The sequence below is a fragment of the Brienomyrus brachyistius genome, chromosome 3 (assembly GCF_023856365.1).
Source record: "Brienomyrus brachyistius isolate T26 chromosome 3, BBRACH_0.4, whole genome shotgun sequence".
Classification (NCBI taxonomy): Eukaryota; Metazoa; Chordata; class Actinopteri; order Osteoglossiformes; family Mormyridae; genus Brienomyrus; species Brienomyrus brachyistius.
Window position 1 is genome coordinate 34,528,773 of NC_064535.1, and position 15,538 is coordinate 34,544,310.

The following is a 15,538-nucleotide window of genomic DNA, read 5'->3' on the forward strand; positions in this document are numbered from 1 at the left end:
GATGAGGCCCAGTGCCGACCTGCTAACCCAGGGAAGAGAGCACAAGCATCCAGGCCAAACTGTGACGGAAAACAGGTCTTAGACAGATGGCACAGTAGATGGTGCCACACTGCACCACACTGTACCAGGCCTATAGGCCTGATTCATGATACCCGCCTATTTACACCATACCCACCTCTCTACACCGTACCCACCTCTCTCCACACTGTATCCATCTCTCTACACCGTACCCACCTCTCTACACTGTATCCGTCTCTCTCTACACCATATCCACCTCTCTAACCTGTATCCTTCTCTCTACACCGTACCCACCTCTCTCCACACTGTATCCATCTCTCTACACCGTACCCACCTCTCTACACTGTATCCGTCTCTCTCTACACCATATCCACCTCTCTAACCTGTATCCTTCTCTCTACACTGTACCCACGTCTCTACACCATACCCAACTCTCTCTACACTGTACCCACCTCTCTACACTGTATCTGCCTCTCTCTACACTGTACCCACCTCTCTACACTGTATCCACCTCTCTACACTGTACCCACCTCTCTACACTGTATCTGCCTCCCTCTACACTGTATACTCATCTCTCTCTACACTGTATCTGCCTCTCTCTCTATACCATACCTGCCTCTCTCTATGCGACACTCGCCTCTCTATGCTGTACCTGCCTTTCTCTATACTCGTACGTACCTCTCTTTACGGCAAACCTGCCTCTCTCCATGCCTGACCCTCCTCTCCATGCCCTTCCTTACCAGAAGGTGTGTTATGCATTCGTAAACACACAAGCAGCCTCTGCCTCTGCTGACAGCCTCCAAAATGGCCCAAATTATCTTAATTTCCTGCTTGCAGCGAGAGCGGTAACAGTAAGAAAGAGGGTAATGGCGAGGGAGAGTGAGATGAAGACGGAGGGGCATGCGGGCGGCTGGGGGGCACTGACCTGAGACGACCTCGGGCCACGCGGCGCAGCCCCAGGCGCTCGGCCTCGTCCTGGGCACGGCGCAGTGACGGCGAGCGTGAGTGTGAGCTGCGTGAGCTGGCTGTGCTCTGTAAGCTGCTGTCAGCGGCGTCGGCGGGGGGCAGGCTGCGCAGCGATGGCGCCGGCGAATAGTAGCCCCGGCCCCCATCCACATTCAAGTTGTTGTCACTGGCGGAGCGCAGCAGGGAGTGGGGTGGAGCCAGGCCACTGGTAACCAGACGCCGCCGGTTGGTATAGGTAGGGGTTTCCCTGAAAGGCACTGCGGAGGAGGGAGGGAGGGAAGGGTCATACCGGCCCAGCTGCCAATGGTTCATTCACTACCCCAGCTGGCTGCAAGTCATTAGCAGTTCAATTAAACTGGGTGAGCACTTCAGGATTTTTATAAATAAAATTACGACTTGTGAATTTAAACTGAATAAATCAAAGGACGTAAAAAGAATGTAAAAACTCATATGATCACTTTACTTTAAGAGAGACAGCTGGGAGTGGAGGCTCTGACTGTGTGATAGCCTTCATGCCGGCTGGTTGAATACCACCTTCAACCGAACCCAGATCCCCTCAGGGTGGAGGCAGTGGGCCGGGGAAGGGGCTCAGAATTCACTGTTCGCTGCGTTATTTCTATGTTACACCATCCCCAGGTGATGGACAATGAGAAGATATAAGAGAAGTTTCTAACTATGACCCAGGAGGGAAGCAGGCTCAGAGTGCAGGATGGGGGGGGGGTCCTGCTCAGGCTTAATGTGCAGGATGGGGGGGGGGGTCATAGTGGACTGTGTACAGGACTGAAGAAGAGGAAAAACAGGACACCACATCTAGCTTGAACCGGGGAGGAGGGGGGATGGCACTGCAATGGGCCCATAGACCCCCCTCTCGCCTGACATGTCAGCAGACAGCACAACTACCCTGTCTAGGGACACGCTGGCAACCAGGGAGTCTCCTGCTCTGGTGGGTCTTGGGCTCCTTGTCTTGTTAGTGAACCTCCTGACGGTTCTGTTTTAGATTACATGCAGTTAATCCCGTCCCTGAGTATGCAGGTTAAATGACACCGGCCTACAGGGGAAGTTTTGGGCTTACTGGGGGCCATGTATGATGGGGGAGAGTATGCTTTAGTGCTGAGTGTGTCGAGGAGTAACATGACATTCAGATGCTCCAGGGATGATTAATCCAACCTGTGAGTCTGAGGAGACACCAGCAAGTGGGGGTGAGTGTCAGCAGCAGTGAGAGTCTGAAGCCTTTTGGTCCATGGACTCAAGCATGGGCCCAATGGTGAGATCGTTCCCTGGGATTTGAACTGGCGCCCTTCCAATCCCAGGCACAGTGTCCTAAGCAGCAGAGTTACACGCTACCCATACCATGTCGCATGCAGATGTGGATGGAGGGAGGCTGCCACGCACATCCCTGAGTGGCTAGACTCACCGACATCCGATACTTTGTGGATCTTAATGATCTCAGCCAGGTCAAAGTTCCCGGCGATGATGGCCACCTGTAGGAAGAAATGGCGACAGAAGGTCACAACTCGCTAGGGGGGTGAGAACCTAGAGCCCTTCATCATGGAAATTAACCTAAACAATGAAAATGAGATGAGCCTTTGTTTGCAATGTACACAATACTCAGCCTGCTAAGCAAACATGGGCATGGCCCTGATTTGCGAGTCCTGTCAGAGGTTGGGTCGGGACTCTGTGGGGCTTGCAGTGTAGAACCCCCCGCCCTGTTCACCATCTGCAGGTCTATGACTCAGCTACTGGCTGGAACATCGATCACTTCCTGGTCTCCAGGCCCAGCCCGCACACACGCACCCTGGCAAGGCCCGGTACAGAACAGAGCATTACTGCCTCGACAACCCCCCTCTAAGGCAGACAATCTAAGAAATGCAATAGGTCAGATATGCTCATCTGACCTGGGCCTCTTGCACTCAATGACAAGGAAACCTAGCAACAACCTTTGATCTCTGCTAGTCCAACAAGGACAACAAATAGGCTATAACCCTAAGCCTAGTGCAGGAAACTGTGCAGCATTGGGATGTGGGATGGCAGGGTGGAGTAGGGGTCACTCATTAGATCAGGGCTCATTCATTACATCAGGGGTCACTCGTTAGATCGGGGCTCATTCATTAGATCAGGGGTCACTCATTAGATCAGGGCTCATTCATTAGATCAGGGGTCACTCATTAGATCAGGGGTCACTCATTAGATCTTAGGCTAAACCCCGCCTCCCCCAGGCTGCCGGTGAACAAGGGCACATAACCAACAAGATACCAGTGAGTGTGAGGAAAATATTTTGTGTTTTGTGTCTGTTTGCCCCCCTTCGTCAGTATTGGTTGTGGTTGAGTTTGCAGTGAGGCTTGCATTCATCCTGTGGTTTATCGTCTTCATATGGCACAAAGACAAGTATTTCCAGACACCACTCAGCTACAGTCTTTATTGACTAAGTGCAGTAATTAAAGTTCTGAAACTTCTGAACTAACACTCCGTGTTTAATACTGCACTCAGATCTAAGTATGTCTGACCCTCAGGGGTCAGAGCGAACCAGAAGTACAGGCCGTAGAATCAATACCATGGAAAATTACCACTGATTCCAATGTATACATGAATCAATCCTTTCTGACTTTCCATACTTTTGACATCACTAGTCCGTGTGTCTATGTATAACTGTATCACTCCACAGGAGCCGGGCCATTGCTGAGAGGCAGCTCCATAAACTCCCCAGAGCTGGAGCCAGTTCATAAAATGCAATGAAAATACGGACAACTGTTCTAGCACAACAAAACAAAGGATTAGTAGGAAGCAGCCGCGCTGTGTTTCCATGGCGATCCGCCAGCCTTCTGTTCTTCAGTGCTTCTTAGCAGCCCCCCACCCTGCGTTCGTGATAACTCACTCCCCACAAATGAGCATCCCCACTTCAAACAGCCAATGGTGCCAGCTGCCTGATTCCTGCTTGTTCCCTCCTGCTCTGTGTACAAACAAATTAACTTTGATACGTACTGAGATCCGAGTCAAAGTCAAATATCAGCGAGTTCACAAGACAGAGCCGCTAGTCTGAGTTCGGACGCTGTGTCATGCGAGTCGCTCAAGCCGCCGTCAGGGGTTAGTCTAAGTTCGGACGTCGCGTCACGCAAGTTGCTGAAACTGACCTCAGGGGTTAGTCTGAGTTTGGACGCCGCGTCACGCAAGTCGCTCAAGCCGCCGTCAGGGGTAAGTCAAAATGCTGTCGGGGGTCAGTCTAAGCTCAGATAGGGTTAGGGTTAGGGAACCTCACCTGAAAGGCTGTCTGATTGTTGTAATTCTTAATTTCTTTGTTGGCCCCTCGGAACAGAAGAACCCTGGCACAGCTGTCCTGAAAAAAGGGAGGGAAAGGAAGAGGGGGTTGATGAGCTGTTCGGGGCGGGATCCGTGCACAAAGGGGACCCACCCATTTTCCCAGGAGGTTTAACACTGTGTGGGGTTACAGTACGGATCAATCAGGCTGACATCAGCTGCACAGATCTGCTGCAGCCTCATAAATGGTAATGAGGGGCCTCCGCCCTTCACGGGGGAGTTCATAGGAAGATGAGCAAACAAGGCCCTTTAATGACATCCTTGCATCATCATTCTAAAGATGCCATTGCTCCAGGGAGAGAAAGTGAAATGGCGATAGTGAAGGAACCACAGGACAGATGATACATGAGGAGGGACAGATTGAAGCGCCCTCTGCTGGTGTGACAGTGAAGGAGCAGGACTTGAAGCATTCACAGAGAGGGCTCCAGAATGGCAGCCCACAAGTTCGGGGAACTGCCACAACACAGATGGATTAATGGCAGCTGCACAGCCCAGGGCCTTGGCAGGTAATGCGCCCTGCTACTCCACTGAGGGACAAAATTCGAGGAACAAAAAGGGCTGGAGTATGAGCTGTGCTTGCAGCTTCTAGGAAGTCTAGGGAGACTGGTGTATAATTTCAGTGATTAACAAGAATTGGCATGACGGACCTTTGCTGCCATCAGTATGACGATGCTGGCCTAGCAGATATATGCTACTGATCGATATGCAAGTACGACATGAAGTCACTATTTAAAACCATGTGAAATCGATAAATATCCTCGACATTAACTTTGTGAGCTCCAGAACACACCCACTGTCATACACACAGCACTGAATTATACTCACAGTTTTAGCAAGCCTGCTCACCCTATCTGCTTTTAGAAACAATGCCTGCAAATGCACATGCTGCCCTCTAGTGGTTGTAGACATAATTACAGCAATATTAACTGCTACGACAAGCAGCTCGTACTAATCTGTGTCAGATAGTAAAAGAAAGTACCTGAGTTTCTCACATTGCTCTAAAACAGAAAGTAAATTCATTATGAATAATTAGGCTCAATCACGGTTCAGTCTCGAACCTCATGACGAAGATCATGCCCAACATGAGGCACAAGAAGCGCAGAAGCACAGAGGCACAGAGGTACAGAGGCACAGAGGCATGGAGGCACAGAGGCACGGAGGCACAGAGGTACAGAGGCACAGAGGCACGGAGGCACAGAGGCACGGAGGCACAGAGGTACAGAGGCACAGAGGTACAGAGGCACAGAGGCGCAAAGGCGCAGAGGCGCAGAGGCACAGAGGCACGGAGGTACAGAGGCACAGAGGTACAGAGGCATGGAGGCACAGAGGTACAGAGGCACAGAGGCACAGAGGCAGGGGGCACTTCTGCGGCAGCATTAGAGATACACAATTATGTATCCAGCAGACTGAAGCTGCTTCTCCTTTAGCTTTTAGCCAGGTGCAAATTCATATTTCAGACTGTGGGAAATGTGCACAAAGAATGGCCTGTAGGGGGAGACATAGCACACGGCTGGAGCCTGCGTTCTGAGGATGTCTCCCACCCCGGCGTGACATTCGCAGCTCTTCCCGCAGGTCAAACCTATGCTGCAGCGTGAGTGGCAACCTGCTGCACTTAATGCGCACTTAAGAGAGTCTGCATGGTCAGCCCCGAGTGCATCGCCGCGCTTATCAAAACAGGCGGGCTTTTCATGATCTTCCCCGCGCAGTGCATTCTGGGCCATCAGACCCTGCGGTTTCCCCATCAGCAAAGTCGGGCACCTCCGTTAGAGGCTCATCACGTGCGAGGCGGCTGACACCCCGGCCCCTCGTCACCAGAGCTCACCGGAAAGTTCTGCTCACTCCTTCCTCTTATTGCTCAGTAATCTGGGTGTTAACTGGGCCGGACTCCACATCTGCTTCTGTCTGCAGTTTCCATCCGGCATCAGTTCATAAGCAACCCCTGCCTGGCCTCTGGTTGTCTGCCCTCCTCCCATCTCTGCAGTAGGTGATTCCTGTCACCCTAACCCTCCCCACCCCCCACCTCATCACGTACTGTCCCATGGCCCCCAAAAGGGCAATGCACTTTCTGGGAAGTGTTGGTCTCCAGGTGGGGGTGGGCAGGGATGTTGGTACATTGCATTTGAAATCATCGTTAGTTAGTTTCTACTCCGGTCCAGCATGCAGTGACACCCCCCCCCCCCTCACCAGTCACCAATTAAAAACATGCTAAATAAGCTCAAGAAGTGTTTTAGGGGGAGAGGAGGCCACTGTGCATAACTCAATAGCCCAGACCGGCATGTTATTTAACAGGAGCCGGTCCTCAGTGCATCGCCTGGTGACAGGTGGGGCGAATAGCACACGGCCAGCGCCCCCCACCAGCATGCTGCCACATCAGCAGTGAGACCCCCTGCTCTCAAACCTCACATGTCCACGCACTGAAGGTACGCGACTAAAAGGTGTGTAACAGCCTAAAAAGGTGCGTTTTGACACAGACAGCTGGTCAGTCAGTGAACTTCCTGTCATTTTATCATATTTATTTAGCAGACACATTTTCCAAAGGGCCTTGCTCCAGTAAAACTATCCCGTCGATGATGGGATTTGAACTTGCAACCTTCTGACCCAAACCACTAAGTCACACGGTGCCCCCTGTTGATAAATGAACACGAATCAATTGGCTCGCTGGTGATCCCACAGTCTACAAAGCACTATGGCCCATATGGGGATATGGAACATCGTCCACTAACCCAGAGCCCACTGCTTGGCCCTCATGGGCCCCCCCTGCCTCACCTGGTTGTAGAGGGCGCAGACGTGCAGCGCTGTGTTTCCCGAGGCATTCTGCGCACTCATGTCCGCACCATAGAACAGCAGGTGCTCCAGGTGCTGCACGTGTCCATAGCGGCAGGCCTGGGAAGGGAGGGCATAGTCTGTGAGCGAGTGTGTGTTTATTCTGTGTGTCTGCGGTCAGCAAGTGGGTGGCTGTGTATGTGGTCTGCGTGTGTGTATGGTCTGTGAGTGTGTGTATGTGTATGTCTGTCTGTCTGTGTGTGTGTGTGGTCTGTGTGTGTGTATGGTCTGTGAGTGTGTGTATGTGTATGTCTGTGTGCATGTCTGTGTGTGTGTGTGTGTGTGTGTGTGTGTGTGGTCTGTGAGTGTGTGTGTATGTCTGTCTGTCTGTGTGTGTCTGTATCCGTGTGTGTGTGTGTGGTCTGTGAATGTGTGTGTATGTCTGTTTGTCTGTCTGTGTGTGTGGTCTGTGAGTGTGTGTGTGTGGTCTGTGAGTGTGTGTGTATGTCTGTCTGTGTGTGTGTGTGTGGTCTGTGAGTATGTCTGTGTCTGTGTGTGTGTGTGTGAGTGTGTGAGGTCTGTGAGTATGTCTGTCTGTCTGTCTGTGTGTGTGGTCTGTGAGTGTGTGTGGTCTGTGTGTGTGTGTGTGTGTGTGGTCTGTGAGTGTGTGAGGTCTGTGAGTATGTCTGTCTGTGTGTGTGTGTGTGTGTATGTGTAGTCTGTGAAGACGTCAGCACACATCCCTGCAATGAGGAGTTAGAAGCTGTTCCTAAAGCCAGCAGAGAGTGTGTGGGCTTGAGCGTGGGAGTGCAGAGTGCAGCCTCCCACTGCAGCAATAAACACCCTTCCCATGAACGCATCGCTCCTGCGGGGCCTCATCCTCTCATTATTGGTGTAACGAGAGGGGCAAAAATTATATTTTAAATTATGACATTGTTCAGTTACAACAGAGTATTATTTGTTCAATATAAAAGAATAAAAATAGCAAAATCTCTTTCCACAATAAGGAAAGCAGCTGCCTGACTGCATTTTTTCATGTAATGGGCTGTGAACAGGAAGCCAATTTAAAACCAAGGACTGGTCAGGACCATGACACAAAAGGGGAATTCGCCGGTTTATCATCAGCTATGGCCAGTGTAACGCACACACACACACACACAAACACACATTCGCATTTGTATATCTTTGTGGGTACAGTCCACTCATTTCTATGGCCAAACCTTAATCCCAACAATGATGACCTTAATCCCTACGCAGCCCTGACCTTAACCATAAGTAACCAAACTAAATACAAGTCTTTTATCACCAACAACCCCCCCCCCCCCCCCCCCGCCCCCACACACACACGCACACAAACATTAGGTATCTATATCTTTATGGGAACTCTCCATCCATTTCTGTGGGCAAAACCCTCATCCCAAACATTACACCCTTAACCTTAACCATAATTAACCAAACAAAGAATGCCGCATGTACCTGGTGGATCTCCTGCCAGCCGTTCTCGTCCAGGCAGCCCACCTGCGCGTGATCGTGCAGCAGCAGTTCGCAGCAGTAGGGGTCTCCCCCCACCATGGAGCTGTGGTACAGCGGGCTCAGGCCCCGGCTGTCCTTGTAGTCCGGGGATGCACCCAGGTCCAGCAGCGTCTGCACGACCAGCGAGAGCAATGCACTCATGTTTGAGGTTGCACTGAAGGTCATCAGCACCCCCCCCCAGCAACCCCCCAACCTGACTCACGATGAGGGCCACGTGGTTCTTGCTGCGCACGGCCTTGTGCAGAGCCGTTATGCCGTCCTTGGTCCTGAAGTCCACGTGGGCTCCTCCGCTCCTCAGAACTTTGATGAGCTCTGCAGATCCGTCCAGCTGGGCTGCCATCGTCAGGGGACATTCTACACACACGCAGACAGACATGCAGACACGCAGACAGACGCACACACGCAGACAGACACACATGCAGACAGCCACACACACAGACACACACGCAGCAGAGAAGAGAGAGTGAGGCTTGGACCCTCAGCCAGACCAACGGAGGAGGAAGATACTCAGACAGGCTGCTGCCGTCCAGAGGGGCAGATTAACCTTCAAACGACGGAGAGACGAGAGACACGTAAGAGCGACAGCATTCCGAAGAGACCGTTCTTGGGTGCCTCAGAGTTTATTCTGGAAAATCACGGAGATTGAAGGAGTGATGGACAAGGCAACTGACGCTCTCACCTCCTGAATCCGGATCGTGGAAATTCGGGTCGAGCCCTTTCTCTAGCATCCTCGAGACTTTCTCAGTGTTCCTCTGTTGGACGTGCTCCATAAATTTCTTCAGGTTGGCCTGAGCAGTGGAGACATACAGGTGAGTGTATATATAGAATATATAACACACACACAGTTATATACAAATGGAGCGCGGGGAGAGGGGCTTGGATGATGAAGAACCAGTCGAGAACACAGCAGATGCAAGAATCTATTGATAGGCAGAACCTGATAAACCCAAGAAAACCAGCAGTCCTATGTGAGCCAGAAAATCACAGCGAGATGGTGTGGTGGAGAGAGTTGGGCCCCCACACACAGGTACAGAACTGGCACCAGTCACTCCTCACGCGGGCCATGCAAACGGAGCTGTCTGTGCAGTAACCCAGCTGGAGCAGATTGGGCATCTCCTTGGGATTCCCATGTCGATGCAGAGCCCATAACACAGCAGTACTCATCTTCATGATTATTAACTATTGCTTTGAGCTGCTTTATTATGCTTTGAAAAGCATCATAAAATCTGCTATATTCTGCCTTTTAAGAGCTGAGAAAACACAGGTGCTGAACTGCTTCAATACATATAAAGAACGGATCTGGGAACCTGAACACAGCAGACAGGTACAGGGAGATCTTCAACAGTGCCATGCCAGTGCTCCACCGTGCCAGCACTCTCCCCATGCCAGTGCTCCACCGTGCCAGCACTCTCCCCATGCCAGTGCTCCACCGTGCCAGCACTCTCCCCATGCCGGTGCTCCACCAACACCAGTGCTCCCCTGACACCAGTGCTCCACCGTGTCAGCACTCTCCCCATGCCAATGCTCCACTGTGCCAGCACTCTCCCCATGCCAGTGCTCCACCGTGCCAGCACTCTCCCCATGCCAGTGCTCCACCGTGCCAGCACTCTCCCCATGCCAGTGCTCCACCAATACCAGCACTCCCCTGACGCCAGTGCTCCACCGTGTCAGCACTCTCCCCACGCCAGGTCTCCCCCAACACCAGCACTTCCTCCCCGCATAGCCTGTCAGCTGTGGATCACAGGCATGTCCCTCTGGCATGCTGTGAGCTGGAGACTCCACTGGCATCGTTACAGCGAGGCGGAGAGCAGCACTCCCATCACGCAGGGGGCGTCAGCGCGCATAATCCTTAACGGGGGATCTTCCCATGTTTGATCTCTGTAATCCTCAATTGCATTTTACTAAGGATAGTGGGGAGGCTTGCCACCCAAAGCTTTTCAGAGTAATCCCCAGAGTAATGCCCAGAGTAATCCCCAGAGTAATGCCCAGAGTAATCCCCAAAGTAATCCCTTGAGTAATGCCCAGAGTAATCCCCCAATCAGAGTAGCAAACAGGACCCAGGCGACAGTGAGGAGAGCACAGGACAGTCTCTGGCCAGCTGGGACTCAATGTGAGCTATTATGGGAGGGAGGCAATGCCAACTCAGATGGGGCTTGTTCTCCGACATCAGAGTAGCACACTCAGGATAGTGTGCCTGCAAACAAGTGCATGTTAGGACCTGTGATCGGAAGGTCGCTGGTTCAAATCCCAGGGATGACAGAGTGATTTTACTGTTGGGGCCCTGAGCAAGTCCCTTAACCTCAAATTGCTCCAGGGACAGTCTGACCCTCTCAAGAAACTTTAGATGAAATGATTAGCTAAATAAATAATAGCTAAAGTTTACATTTTAAATATTGACACAAAGCTGTCAAACGAGCTCTGGAGGATATACGGAGGTACATCCTACCAAAAAAACCAAACACTTTCCACATGTCTCCACAAGATCACAAGCTCCTGAGGTACAAAGCTGATTCACTCCTCATGGTTACTGGCTGATGCTGCGTGACCTGATCGAGCCACAAGCAGAAAAGGACACATGAAGCACGAGATCCCAAGGCTGCAGTGTGAGGACACAGATCCATCACCTAAATGCAATTCTCAAAGCAAGGCGCTTCTCTTTGCCGTGCACCTGAAACTGTGAGGGCCTGTAACAGCAGCTGGCGTACACGTGAAGTGGCTCGCACGTTTCTGCCGGCACCCTCGCTAAAGTGCACCCACTCCGCGGCAGAGAGTGTCTTATCACCAAAAGAGCCCAGAGGGACCAGAGGAGGCCAAGTCCCAAGGCTTCTGACTGCAGGCCGAGGAAATGTGACAGGATATGGAGGGAAAGCTTTGAGGCAGCGAAAGGATGCATTGTACTTTAATGGGCTCTCCTCCAAGGCATGAACCTCCTGCTTGATTACGTGCAGGCCCATCTCTGTCACCAGGAATACTTTAGCGTCTTGAAGGTTCCTGTACCTCTAAGCTGCGGCAGACCAGCTGCAGTAAGTTCCTGTGACATCATCCATGGTTCCTGAAGCTGGCACAGTCCGAGCAGAAAAACACAGGAGCACGCTTGGATTACGTGGTCGTCTGCCTGGCTCACCAAAGCACGGCTGGGGAGGGGAGCTACGGAGGTAACGGGGCCCCAAGCAGTTCAGCAACCATTCAGTCAACACGTGCATCCAGCACCAGCCATTCAGAGCATCTCCAAAAGGTCGTGTGGTCAGGGGAAGCGCAGAATGTCTCCGATGCACACAGAGCTTCTCGCTCCTGACACGTGTCACCGGGAGACCGAATCCAATTAGAGGAACAAGCATGCAAATGTTTAATCACTCACTGAGTCTGACGATACAGAGTGGATGTGTGGGGCTTAGCTCGTCATCATGAAGGGGAATAAAGCAGGACACCAGAAGACAGGGAAACACACAAGGCACAGAGCAAATTAGACACCCTGTCTGATTGCATTCGCTGCAGGCGTGCTGGATGGACGGCTGACCCTGTGGGAGTCTCTCAAAGGAGACCGTTATGGGATGCGTGACACCCTATGTACTTGTGCAAATGGGAAAATAAAACATCATTTAATTTCATGTACTTTTCAAGAAACGAGGGTTCGAATACACGCGACACCTTCTCCCTCCCTCACCTCAGGAAAGCAAAAACCCTACAAGCGAACTGTACCCACAGAGAAGACGCAGAAACTGCTTCTACAAGGGCTGAACACAGTACAGCCCAGAGCACAGCTGGGTACACAGTGCCTGGGCTGGACGGCACAGCACTGACACAGCAATCTGGCCATCGGTGTGAAGTGGAACGGCGGGGTGACCCAGCAACAGCATCATGGCCTCCCCTGGGGTGGGGTAAGTGTGCACAGCTGACAGAGCAAAACGACATCAGGGAAGTGAGAGAACAGAATGGAGGGTGAAGGGTCCCAGGAACACATAACTGTAGGCAAGAAGGTAGGAAGGAAGGTGCTAATGACAGCTTCACGAAACCCAGTTCTAACTACACCCAGAACCGCTCCTTCACATATCCTGAATGCTCTTTTTACATGTTAGCTTCCTGTTGTGTTTTTTGTGTTGTGTAGTTCTTGCTGTAATGCTGCTTTGCACTTGTTATGGGTTCCTTCACAGGAAGATCAGCTCTCTCATGAGCCTGCGACTCACCCGACCACACAGAAAAAAACGGCAACTAATAAAGTACGATTGCCTGATTCACGCTTAAAACCAGCCGCACGCAGGACTCCATCTGAGGCAGGAGATGCACATGGCAGGTGGGAAGGAATCTTCATGCATAGCATCAACACGATAAGCACTCAGACATGCACTAAGCTCAGACAATGCTCACATGCATGCACCGGCCCATTCTGTTAGTAAATCTTTAACTGCGTTAAAGGCTTACTATGCTCATCTGCACAGTTCATAAATTTATTTTTCAGGTCTACTACAATAGATTTGCATGCTTCAATGGTCCAGTAACACAATATTTTTCCAATGCTGTACATCTCAATTCGTCCTCTGCATGAAACACTGTGTTAGAGCTTTAAGCCCCACCCACAATAAGCCCAGTATGCTCTGATTGGTCAGCTTGCCCCTTTGGTCGGCTTGCCCTACATGCTCCACCCCCATCTTGCAGTCTGCAGACTAATCCTTATAGGTAGGCAGCCAATATGGATTGCGTTGCGTCATGGAAATAAGAGCTGGAATTCCAGTGAGGCATTTCTTGCATATTAGAGAAAAGTGTATTCTGTGGAGTTACTGCCTTTGGCATGTACTTTGGGCCTTAAGACTTTGCATAAAGCTATGTGACACAGTCAAGGAAAGGAGAAAGCTGCAAAAGCATAACAGGTCCGCGTTAATGTCCATATTTATTAGCTTTCAAATATGCATTGCGCTAAACAAATAACCCCAGCTCAAAGGCAGTCGGTGAGATTGAATTTTCTATGCAATTTCATTACACTCAGGCATGTAAAAGCACAGAACAATTTCAAAAACAATGAGGGAAATTTAAGCCGCATGCTCTCCCAGAAAAGCCCTGTAACTACAGAAGACGTCAAGCCATCCGGCGGTAAATCCAGGTGGATCTGTCCATACTGACCTTGTTTACACGGGAACAGATTCACCACACATTTGCAAGCCTCTTATCCAAGTTTGCTCAATGTAACAAACAGTGCAAATAGTGAGAAAAGTGCAAGAGGCTTCGGGTGAGTTTTATCCAAGCAGCCAATGAGAAAGCAGATGATATTGGCGTAGAGCAAGAAGCGGACTAGTGAGTAAATGAGCTTTGAAAAGCACGTTATCCCTGTGTGCAGAGAAACACACGGTTGTGTGCGAGGATGTGAGCGACACAGCGATCGCCACGCCAAGGCTGGTCACCCAAGGTCACATGTCCAGGGCAGGCTCACCGCTCAGAAAGAGCAGTCCTGCTCTGTGGCGTCATCTTCATTTCCCTCTTCAATGTTTCATTCAGCATTCTGTATAAATCATACCATAATGGATTGCCGCACACTCCTGTCAGGTGCCTTGGTGCTGTGTTGTGAAAGGCGCTATATAAAAATAAATCAAACGGAACTCAATTGAATTCTCAGCGTCTACCTTTTCCACCATGCTGGACAAAGGGCCCCTTTCACTGGGTGGAATGCAGCAGATCGTTTGGGTAAGAATTCACGCCCGCTCCATGCCCACAGCTGGCCTCTCCCAGCACAACGTGTCATTTTCAAGAGAGCGCACTTTGGGAAGCCTGCCGCTCCTTCGGTCCGAGCAGGCCGCCCACGGCACATAGCAGGCCAGCTCTGGGAGGCATGCTGAACCACTGGCCAGGCTCGTGTCTGGAGATTAAAAGGCCGTTACTCTCGCCCACGTACGGCTGTGCATTCGCCGAAACATTTAAGCATTAAACATCTTGCTCTGATATTCCTCACTCCCTCCCTACAGACCCCCCAGCACGGCTCCCTGAAGATTCCCAATTTTGAGACCGGCCATTTGTCCCAAAAAAAGGGAAAGGAAGAAGAGGGCGGCTTAAGTCGTTTTCAGAGAGTTAGCGAAGGGCCACCTACAGCTGCCAGGACGGCTGAGGAGGGGAACTGCAAAGACACCAGTCAGAAAGTCACCCAAAAAGAAGTGATGTGAGCTGAAGCAGGACACAGATGCACAGAAAGCAGGAGGATGACGAGCGTCACCCTAACAAAACACTGCGACCTTATTTCTCGGGGATGGAGCACGGAACACAGCGGCGTGTAATTAAGCTTTGGCCTTTCACATCTCCATATTGACAGAAGCATGAATATTTATGAGCTTGGACCAAAATACTTTCACAGCGGAGTGTGTGTTTGGGGGAGGTGACATCTTCATTAAATATGAAAGCGACTGGATTCCCTTTTCCAGTGTTACTGTATCTCATGTACTATAAGAAAGGTTTCTGAACGTATCGCAATTTCAAACCTCTAACGTTGGCTATAAACATTGCATCTGTCCGGGAAGAACTAAAACACATGTGACATAACAGCCACAGGCAACAGTTACAGCAGAAAAGTTTCAAAAGAACAGAATTTCAGCTGAAAGATGTGACTCTGAGGATCAGAAACAAAAGCCCACGGAGATTCAGCATCTCCAAGCCAGGAGTGTCACCCTGAAGCAGCTGGGAACTCTGCACACCTCCAGCGAGGCAGGGGGCACCAAGGGTCCGTGTGACACGTAAGTGCTGTGCCCACTGTGACCCATAATGCCAGAGGCTCTTCCCCAGTGCTGGCTCCCTTAAAGGGGAACACCTAGTCAAGGCCAGAAAGAGCCCCATCTTCCAGTTACAGTGTTGAGGGTCCACTCCTGCACTGATCCCAAACTGAGCACAGTCTCTGAAGGTGTCATGCATACTACGGGGTTAAGCTCTTGTGCAGGATGCTGTGTGTAAGAGCTCTGACCCACTGTGCTGT

At 51.0% G+C, this 15,538-nt stretch overlaps 1 protein-coding gene across 8 annotated transcripts in view; it reads right to left on the minus strand.

Annotated features, from left to right (window-relative positions):
• LOC125738236 (SH3 and multiple ankyrin repeat domains protein 3-like) overlaps positions 1-15,538 on the minus strand; it is a 124,723-nt gene that overhangs the window by 60,466 nt on the left and 48,719 nt on the right. For 7 of the 8 annotated variants that reach the window (XM_049006993.1, XM_049006992.1, XM_049006996.1 and 4 more), the window contains 7 exons: positions 9,272-9,380; positions 8,795-8,946; positions 8,536-8,703; positions 7,063-7,179; positions 4,238-4,315; positions 2,399-2,465; positions 944-1,241 (listed from right to left, as the gene is read on the minus strand). In XM_049006993.1, the coding sequence (XP_048862950.1) occupies positions 944-1,241; positions 2,399-2,465; positions 4,238-4,315; positions 7,063-7,179; positions 8,536-8,703; positions 8,795-8,946; positions 9,272-9,380 (989 nt within the window). Of the gene's footprint in view, positions 1-943; positions 1,242-2,398; positions 2,466-4,237; positions 4,316-7,062; positions 7,180-8,535; positions 8,704-8,794; positions 8,947-9,271; positions 9,381-15,538 lie in introns of those variants that run through there. The other variant, XM_049007000.1, reaches the window with a different exon arrangement.